Source organism: Nicotiana attenuata, chromosome 3 (assembly GCF_001879085.1).
Source record: "Nicotiana attenuata strain UT chromosome 3, NIATTr2, whole genome shotgun sequence".
NCBI classification, from domain to species: domain Eukaryota; kingdom Viridiplantae; phylum Streptophyta; class Magnoliopsida; order Solanales; family Solanaceae; genus Nicotiana; species Nicotiana attenuata.
The window spans coordinates 51,436,170-51,446,074 of NC_031991.1; the positions used below are offsets into that span (position 1 = coordinate 51,436,170).

General features: G+C 41.7%; 1 protein-coding gene across 1 annotated transcript; it reads right to left on the reverse strand.

The window, feature by feature from the left end:
- On the reverse strand, positions 824–9,158 carry LOC109223745. Its single transcript, XM_019388162.1, has 5 exons — positions 9,063–9,158; positions 8,520–8,924; positions 6,774–7,145; positions 2,073–6,481; positions 824–1,422 (listed from the first exon to the last, which is right to left on the reverse strand). The coding sequence occupies exons 2-4, from the start codon at positions 8,664–8,666 to the stop codon at positions 2,099–2,101; spliced, it is 4,902 nt and encodes a 1,633-aa protein (XP_019243707.1). The 5' UTR covers positions 8,667–8,924; positions 9,063–9,158; the 3' UTR covers positions 824–1,422; positions 2,073–2,098.

Genomic DNA, 9,905 nt, shown 5'->3' on the forward strand with positions numbered 1-9,905 from the left:
TCACTCGCTGTATACCAGAAGCTACGCAAGGGGCTGCAGTAAGTAAATTAGGGAGTAATGTGTGCTAGCGTTTTCCTCGAGTATAGCAAGACAAGGAATACTGGAGACGTACAACATAAACTACACTGTCATAACTGTGGAGTCCATCTTTCGTGGTAGTAGGTTTCAAACCAAGTTCGTAAGCTAATATATGACTTTTCTTGAGCAATGGATGCACGGTTATTAACCACAACCCCAATACCTTTGTAGGAGAGTTACCACGACAAGATTGCATTTAAAGGAGAGAGTAACACAATAATATTGCATCACAAGCTTGCAATCTAAATTGTGGAACCACGTGAAAACGCCCAAATGTATACAGCCAGTCGGAGCAATTGCACAACTCATACTTGGAACAAAGCAAATGAAAACTCTCTTGGGTTATAGGAGCAATGGAAAAGGGAAGATGAAACAAAAATGGCCCGCGAAACAGCGGACAGAAATAAACAATGGTCCCACCACACACTTGTGGTTTCTGTGATTACCTGCACAGAAGCATATCAGGTTGCACCCAAACCAGACCGCAATCTCTGCATTGTAGAATACTCAGCATTCACACTTGATATGCGTACTCAGCTCACTTGATAATTAACATAGCATCAATATGAGGACCGGCCATCACAACAAGCTAATATCAGTTACAGCTAAACAGCTATTACTGGAACAGCCATAACAATAAGACAATCCTAACCCATGCAAAAGCTCCGCCCATTTAATTTCTCCAAATCGGAGAACAGAAGTTGTCTTTTCGTTGCTCACAAGACTGTTGGTTCAGATTAGTAGCTTGAAAGAAAAACAAGCACATCACCCCACCATCATTGAAAAAATCATTAACAAGAGTTCTATCATCTGTGAATGAGACTACAACTAACGTTAGAACGATTTAATTTATGGTACAATGGCAGCCACAACAACTAAAACATGCCTGATGAAAGCATTAGTACCAAAATTTGGTGTCAACCCTGTATACATATGTAATGGGCAAAGGAGGACAGAAAAAAGCCAAGAACACGGGAAGCAAAGAAAGATGATTAACAGCAAAGCACAAAGAAAAGCTTTCCGTTTGATTCAGTCTCGAAATTGGACCTCCATTGTCAATAATTTGGACAGGATAACATTGATTTATCCCCAGTCCCTGGGCATCAAAGATATCAAGCTTTCCAACAGTTAAATATCTACAGAGGGAAAACTCATCTGCATCCACCCAGAGAATATAGCTCACCAAAGTGTGCTTGCAAATCATGGAAATCCCAACTACACTGATAAGCTGAAGAGGTGGTGGTCGGAGACTCTGAACATCAATTTTGCTCACTTACCGCCCACCCACTGGAGCATGCCAGAAGCTGAGAGTTTGAGGAGTTAGCCAAGTCCATCCTCCAGTAGCTGCGTTAAAAGGAAAAAGAATAATAAAATTGGGTGTAAAAATGTCAGCCACACCAAAAATATAGGAAAATATCTCCAAACTTGGAAAATAAACACAACTCAAAAAAGGAATGAAGAGGCATCAACAAGTTCTAAGGACAAGGAATATAGCTCAGAGATACCGGGGAAGAAAGTGTGATTTTCTTTTTCTCAAGCATTTCTCTTGTTCGAAGGATAGGGATTTAACAACCTACTGGAAATAGATATTCAGGGGGAGAGGAAAACAACTATAATATGTCTCGACAATAAGACAGTAAGACCCAAGCATTTCCAACTTCAAAAATATTTTATTCTTTCAGAATATATCAAACTAGAAAAAGAAGAAACCATGCTTCAGCAGAAACCTTTAAAATAATTGTGCACAAAGGTGCAAGCGAGCTTTTCATTGGTTGTATATCATAGTTTCTGCGCAGGAGTAACAGCTCAAATATATATGAATGCACAAGCTTATAGTTTGATACGCAATCTTAATGCATGATGTCCTAGCGCTTCCCTACATAGTTCCATTCAAATGCTTAAACAATGTAGGAGGTACAGGTCATACTTTGAAGTGTAAAGGCTAAAAAAGAATCTGCTGAGTTAACAATAAACATACAAAACACACGCCTCACCTTATAAAATCACCAGATTGCAGATCTTAGTGCCATGACTGCTTGAATCTGAAGTTCTCACTGTCCCACCCACCCTCAGGCTCCTTCCTCTTCAGAACACCCCCAGGAACAGCATACATCCTACCATGCTCGTCCGTTAATGCTTGTGAACCGGCAACAGAGAGTTGCCTTGACGACAAAGAAACCGACTCTTCTCTCCCTTCCATGTCCACCACTCCAGGGCCTGCATTAAGATCCAGACCCTGCCTTCCCCATTTTCTATTGTGATCCATGGTACCGTTGCTGCTACTGTCAGGAAGTCCAACCACATAAGGCCTTGGATACTGAGATGACACAGCGCCAACAGGACCCAGCAACTGTGAATTTACAGGGGGCGTATAAAGCCGTCCACCAGAGGAAGAATCTGCGAAAGAAGTTGATCCAACTGAAAATGTTGCAGAAGGAAGTGGGAAGCTCGTTCCGAAAGGAAATATAGGATACTGAAAAGGGGAGGATGGGTAAGGCATGGCAGGCGATGATGACAATACTGAACTCCGGTAAACATCCGGAGTGAAAGGAGAACCAGCAGCTGGAGGACCCAATATTCGTTGTGCACCAGGTGTGACCATTGGGAATGGCGGCTGCTCCACACGATCAGGCAAAATTGATGGAAGTGTCACAGTTGAATAAGTATTCCCAGGAGTAAACCAAGAAGAAAGATTCCCCATTTCTGGATTGTTCAGTCTGAGGCTAGAAGCAGGCAGTTGGGAACGCATGCTTCCCTGATGATTATCGTGGAATAAAAACTGTTCTGCGCTGGAATCATCAACACCAGGCCCATTATTTAAATCAAAGTCCCTCCTCACCTCCCCAGTTGGCAAGCCAATGGATGATGATGTTTTGGAAGGTAAAACTGCACCATCCAATCTACTACTGCTACTCACAGAGCACTGCCCAACATCACCAGGTTCATCAACTCTATTTAAATCAAGATCAAGTCCTCCAGAACAGCGAACAGCAGGAGAATCTATTACTTCATTCTTCAATGCAGCACAATTAGTCATATGGTCCAACGGCGAGATCAACTCTAGAGCAGAATCTCGAGAATTTATTTCATCAAAAGTTCTTTCATCTGGTACATTCAGGTCAATATCTAATTGTGGACGAGTGTGCTTGCTGGTAGAAGCTTCAGGATGAGAGATATTTGTGGAACTTAATGGCATATCAAGAGATCTCCTGGGCTCAGCTGGGCGAAATGCACTTGTGGCAGCTGATCCTTTCCATCCAAATTCCCCTTTAACCCTCAATAGCTCCTCTGGTGGAACAAACGGACCTTTGGCGGCGGCAGCCACTGTAATGGAGGCAGGAAGACTACAGGAAACTGAGGATACCGCAAAAGGTAATGGGTTCATAATATGGACATTGGATAGAGATCCAGGGCCTGCAAAGTTGATTGTCTCCCCGTATTTTCCTTCATCAGAAATAAGACCTTCATTTAAGTCAAACTTCACCTTTGAAGCTGAATCTGGAGCAGCAGCAGAGACCGAAGAAGTCTCCAGAGTGGTGGATCCACAGTCCTTTGTTTTATCTTCTTCAACAGCAGAGAAATTTGATTCTCTAGATTCCCGATGTTTCAGCACTTCTGCATTTGAAAAACCAGGTTTCTCTTTCTGATTGAGTAACAAGCCAGAGTTCTGCACAGTGACATCCTTCCTTTCAACACTAGTTTCACTTTTCTGATTTCTAGTAGTAAAATCAATATCCACACGGGCTTTATCCTCAGCTGAAACATCAACAGCTCCTTGATCACATTTTGTCTTTTCAGACAGATGAACAAGACTTATATTTGCTTCATCAGACTGTCCACCTTTGTCTGTAGTGGGATCTCCACTTGAACTAGTTGGTAGACGCTCTTCCTTGTCACTTGCCTCCATCTTTTCAGATTTTGCCACAAAAGATGGTTTCATCTCGGTACTAGCATTGTTCAACACCCTATTCACACCATTCTTGTTCTCAATTTCAAACTTAGAAGTGCAGACTTCAACTGTTGGTTTCTGGTCTTTGAAGCTTACTACTGCATTACTGACCTTGTGTTCTAATACTGAAGTACAACTTCCACCTAATTTAGCATCTAGAGCACCATCAACCTTGACCTCACGGGACACCACCTTTTCCTCCTGGGATTGTTTGCTTATATCACAATCGATTGCCTTGTCAGATAGACTATGAGGTGAAGAAGCAGCTTTTTCCATCTCACCTGACTTCTCAGTGATCTCCAACTTCACTCCAGCCGGCTGTGAATCAATGCAGGGAGAGTTGAACTGTTTGTTGTATCCTCCTGTCATTGTCTCTTCAGGAGATAAAAAAGAGGCCTTTCTATCTCCAGAGAACTCCGTAGCAGCACCCTTGGATGGATGCAGTTTATTCTCCGACCATGAAGCACTAGCACTAACAACCAGTTTCTCTCTATCACCATCATCATCATTTCTACGGTCACCAGTGGAGATATCAGCCAGAGGTGACTTTGACTTGACATCATCACCTGTGCAAGCATCTTCAGCAGCAGGGGTATTTCTTTGCGTAGAAACAGAAGGTGAAACCATGTCAGACTTGGACATTTCTTCGGCAGCCACACTGGCAAGGAGATTCATTCCAATAGCATCACTCAATAACATAGGCATGTTTGCTTCAGAATATTTTACACAGCTCTCAATCAAAGCATTCATGGAGCTAAAAGAAGCTTCGTGCAGTTTTCCAGACTTCAATTCGATCCCTGATGTACAAGCAGCTCTAGCTTCTGCTGATTTCCTGCCCTCATCGACAATCTTGCTTCGCTCTTCCTCCGGACCAGTAGCTGGTGATCCATCACCGTCTTCAGAACCGGTTAGTACATCTTTGAAATCATTGCTCTGCCAGGATTCAGCTTTCGCACTTTCTTTTAATGTTCGGTCAAATTGATCATTCTTTTCAGAAAGCACAGGAGAAGAAGCTCGGCTGCTCATGTTCGTAGGGTCCTCATAGGATCCTGCACTGGCACTCTGTGCAGGACTGCGTCCCCTGCTAGATATCTTAACTATCAATTTGTGGTTGTGACCACTCCCCTCGAGAACTGGCACATCAACAGTTCTCTCACCACTCAATGCAGATTGCGGTAACTTTTCTGAGGTAGGATTCCTATGTGAACTTCTGCCTGCAGCACTCTCCTTTTGGCTTCCAGATACTGATGATCCAGGATATCCATTAATTGACTTCCGGTGACGAGAACCGCCAGTAGAGATCTTGATGCTGTTCATTGACACTGCAGTCGAACTTCTCCCATCCTCCTTCCCCGAGAAGGACTGACTGTGGTTGTGAGACTGGCTAGAACTGCTGCTCTTGTCTTCCCTTGCTAAAGGAACATCACAGGATCCGCCAACTGGAACTCTGGGCTGACCCTCCTTTCCAGATGCAGGTGATGATGCTGGTTTTGTTGAGCCCGGAGACAAGGACGCAGACTTTGTAGTAGTTTCCCCTTGTGAAGGCTTTATCGAGGCCATTTTAGATGCAGAAAGCTGTGCAAGTGCACCCTTTGTAAAATCATTTGAACCACCAGGATTTTTGCCAACATTATGAGAAGCCTCAGGCAATCTTGATTTAGAAGGCCACGTGACAACCTGATTTGAACCAGACTTGGCATCAATGATGTTCATCTCAGCTTCAACCCGTTTCTTCCACGTGTCAACTAAACTTCGCGCCTTCCTCTGTATTTCCGTGTTTTTATGCTGCCGCAAGTGATTAACAGACTTGCCAATATTGCACATCTGCAGCGCTTGAAGGTTCACGGGAAGCTTATCAAGTGCACGAAGCAAAACGAAGAGAAAATCTTCAACCGATTTGTCACTATCTTTTGTGTTGCTATATTCACCAATCCGCCCCTTATGAACATCTTGAAGCCACTCGTCTAACACAGGCAGACCTCTTAACTGTACAAACCTAGTAAGACAGTCAAAATTGTCAGTTGCAGCTACAACACTTGCAAGCATCGAACGACTGATCAAATCCATTTTCCTATCCATTCTATCCGGCTGCATCAGCTGAACTAGGTTCTCAACCCCTTCAGAGTTTACAAGCCCTCCTTTGTCTGTAATTTTAGAAATTTCAGATTTAAGTACACTTTCAGCTTTGATTTGACCAGAATCTATATCATCTGTCTTGATTGAACGTTCACGTTTAATTGACTCAGAGCCCTGATCTCCCCGCTCCCTCTTCTTTCCCTTGACGTGTGAAGGAAAAGAAGCTACACTGCTTTGTACATTATCTGAACCCGGCTTCAATTGTGATGTTGACATTGAACCATTCATTGGTTTCGGAGAGCGACCACCCGGTTGCACTGTTGCATGCATCTCTACTCGTGTCTTGTTTAATAGTTGGTCTAATTCCTCTTGTAGTTCCTGCACAGGAGCAGAAATACTGTATGAGTGAAAGATGAGAAAGCAATCAGAAAAATAAAGAATGAAAAGTGTGCAATTTCTGCTTTCTCCTAGCATCTCAGATGCCACCCTCGACCCAAAAGAAGAGCCCCAAAACACTTTTACTTCTTTTATGAAAAAAGATCCAAGGATTAAAAAAAGAATCTCTCTTTTTGTTGAACCATCAGCCCTGTCTCCCTTGTCTGCTCGAGGATAAATAATCTCCTACAATTTAACAGAAGGAATACAGAGCTATCAAGCGATAATAACCTACTTTGATGTAATCTTGGTCAGTTAACCACCATAAACACTTGTTTGAAATGTCATAAACACGCCGGCAGATAAATGAGGATATCCCTGTTGGAAGTTCAGCACCTTTAGAAAGGAATGCAACTTTACACGGATGCAGTAGTGATGCAGCAGGAATCTCATCCCCATGAAAGGAATAAAAGATTTCGTTGGGTGCGGCCTCCGGAAGGATGCCCTTGCTAAGCTTCAGCTCAGCAGGTCGATAAAGCCAATTAACACCTAACTGCAGGTTATTATCTTTACTCAATGTAAGCCTTCGGATTATTCCAATGAAAGGTGGGGAGTCGTGTGGTGGTTTGAACAAAGCACAATCGCCCACAAAAACTTTGCGACCATCCTGCAAAGAAAGGATAAATTTTCAACTTCACCAAGTAAAGATGTTAAATCAATAAAGAAACACGCAATAAATTCAAATAACTAGAAGCAAACCAAGCAACGGTAATAAATGAACTTGTACGAAACAGAAAGACATAAATAGCTGAGCTCATCCACATCTTTCATGTTGTATAAAACTTGCAGTCGCGTAGGCTACGTATTTTTAGGTTAATTGGCAATTTTATTTCCAAAAACTTCATCAAGTACAACCAACAAATCGGCGATCCATGCAAAATCTGGTAGATGCTCAAGTTTGAAGTGACTTAACAATTTAACTGCTTGCTTCATATAAACATCAAACAAGACTCAATAAAAGTGCACGAGTTACAATGATGTAGTTAATCTAAGATATAATTCTTCCCCTACTTTGTAAAGCCGCTATCTGCATTGCTTCCTAAGGATTTATTTCTAGCAGCAAGAAATTTCTCCGAACACAAAATATACATGCTTCTACACTGCAACTTTGCTAGCTTAGATTTTATCTGCCGAGCTCCTCCTGAATCCCTTTCTTCCCTCACGCAAACAACGGAAACAGCAGAGTTTTATTGCCGAAGCTCCACTTGGGTACAATCTACTTTGTGACAGCATGGCAGAAGTGATGTGAGAGAGAATGTATTGGAGCATCTTTCATCATTTCAGCAACATTTTCACGGACAAGAATAGCAATAAGTCGTCGACTTCAGGTTGGGGCCAACATCTTCGGTGCATTGATAAAATTCTTTGGAAGAGCTATTTGCTAGAAAAGAAACAAATATTTTTTGGAACTTTCTTGTAGCCCCGAATGAAAACTTGAAACCAGCAATGACAACCTTACCTTGCTGGAAATGTCAAAATTAAACAAATGCAGAAGCATAACAACATCATCGTTTGACATGAGAAAGTGAGAAGCAAAACTAGTTCCACAACGTACCACATTATGGACCTCTCCAAAAAACAGAACAAACTACTTTTGAATGCAAATAATGCACTATATCCAAATGCAACACCATGACAAGCTTCACAAGTTGAATGATAAGATCTTAAAACAACTTCCAGTCCATGATACGAGTATGCCCATTTCTCACAAACTTGAGATGAAAAAATATACTTAAAGAAAAACCCGGCAGAAGGACAGTTAGAGAAACAAATCCCTTGATAAGTACTACGGGAGATCAGTCTGCAACCTGAACTGGGCTTGCAGTATACCTCAGATAAAAACAACAAAAGCAAAGTACTCCAAAGGAAGAAATTTTTTAAGGCAAGCGCAATCAAATGAATCGAAGCAATAGAAAAGAATAGTAGGCAAAACGAGAAATTAAGGAAGAAAAAAAAAAGGAAAAACCCACCAAGGCAATACCTTGCAGAACGAATCAGAGGTAATAGAAGAAACAACAGAAGAACGAGCGGCGGTTACAGTGGTCGTGGTCGTCGCCGGCATGTGCTGACCACCAGTCGTCGAGCGTCGACAAACCTCACTTTCCCTTTGTCCCTTCCCATGCAGCATAATACAATACGACTGGCATCTTCAGCACCTCCTATAACCAGCCCAGCCTCAAACATCAATTATCCTATCCAATCCAATCCAATCCCCAGTCAATTGAGAGCAATATCAATTTACTTCACCAAAACCCTAGCAAAATCCCCAATTTCTCTAATCCCCGGGAAACCCTAGAAATCCCAAATCCTCCCTCGATCGCCTTAAAATCCTCAGAAACCCTAATTCCTTAACTCAATTCCAAGGACAAAGCGCCAATTCTCCGATCTGCAACCCATCAAATGAACGGTTAAAAACTCCAGATCCAATTAATTCGATTCATACTTGCACACATACAAATCAATACTTACACAAATATACACATAAAGAGACATATATCGATATATAAAGAGAGAAAGAGCTAACCTCCGTATTTCTTACGACCTAGACGAGTGAGAGAAAATGTGTTTTAGAGAGAGAAAAAACTGTGGCTGAAGAGAGGAAGAGATTATAATGTATAAATATATAATTTAGTTTAAATAAATAGAGCGATGTGTGTGTTTTGTACGTGCGTGTGTGTGAGAGAGAGAAAAAAGAAAAGAAAATTAAAAAAAAATAAGAAAATCAGAAAGAGAAAATGATGTCCCAGACGGCAAAGGGAAAGTTGTACTTACTTGTTACTTTAGGTTGTAGAGATAGAAAAATAGAGAGAGAGAAAGCGGGCAGAACGGGCAGAAGGGGCAGGGCAATAATAACATCACCCACGTAGGAGTTAAAAGAAAAGGGAGAGATGTGGAATGTGACTGTGACTAAACTAAACTAAGGTTTGTGTTAGGGTCGGATTGACTGATCTAAGGTTTGTGTTGTGTTGTAGCGTGAATCATTTGACTTTGTTTTCCTATGTCACGCCCTCTCTTTTTTCTTATCTGTGTCTCTTTTTCTGTGGGAAATTTCATTGGTATTGGATTCATCACATACCCAATTGTTTGTTCTGTTTTCGTACGCATGTGGTTGGGTGATTCAGAAGGGCGAATGTGTAAATTTCTTGTTTGATGGAGGGTTGATTTGGAGTTTTAAGAAATTGGAGGGGGTTCTATGGTTTTAAGTGATGTGGAAGTAAAGTGTAAAAGGGAATAATATGGGCATTAAGGTTGTCTTCAGATGTACCAACACTTCATGTAGTATGTTTTCTGTGCCATTCCTTCCTTACTCTGCTGCCCAAAATTGGGTGCAGAAAATTTTGCAAACAAAAAAAAAAAATTAAATTTT

What these genes read in the sequence shown, in the direction of transcription:
- LOC109223745 (XM_019388162.1), bottom strand. Translation starts at nt 8,666, where the DNA reads ATGCTGCATGGGAAGGGACAAAGGGAAAGTGAGGTTTGTCGACGCTCG. An exon ending in CCTCTGATTCGTTCTGCAAG is followed by an intron (nt 7,146 to 8,519) that starts GTATTGCCTTGG and finishes CTTTCTTTGCAG; the next exon opens with GATGGTCGCAAAGTTTTTGT. An exon ending in CTGACCAAGATTACATCAAA is followed by an intron (nt 6,482 to 6,773) that starts GTAGGTTATTAT and finishes GCTCCTGTGCAG; the next exon opens with GAACTACAAGAGGAATTAGA.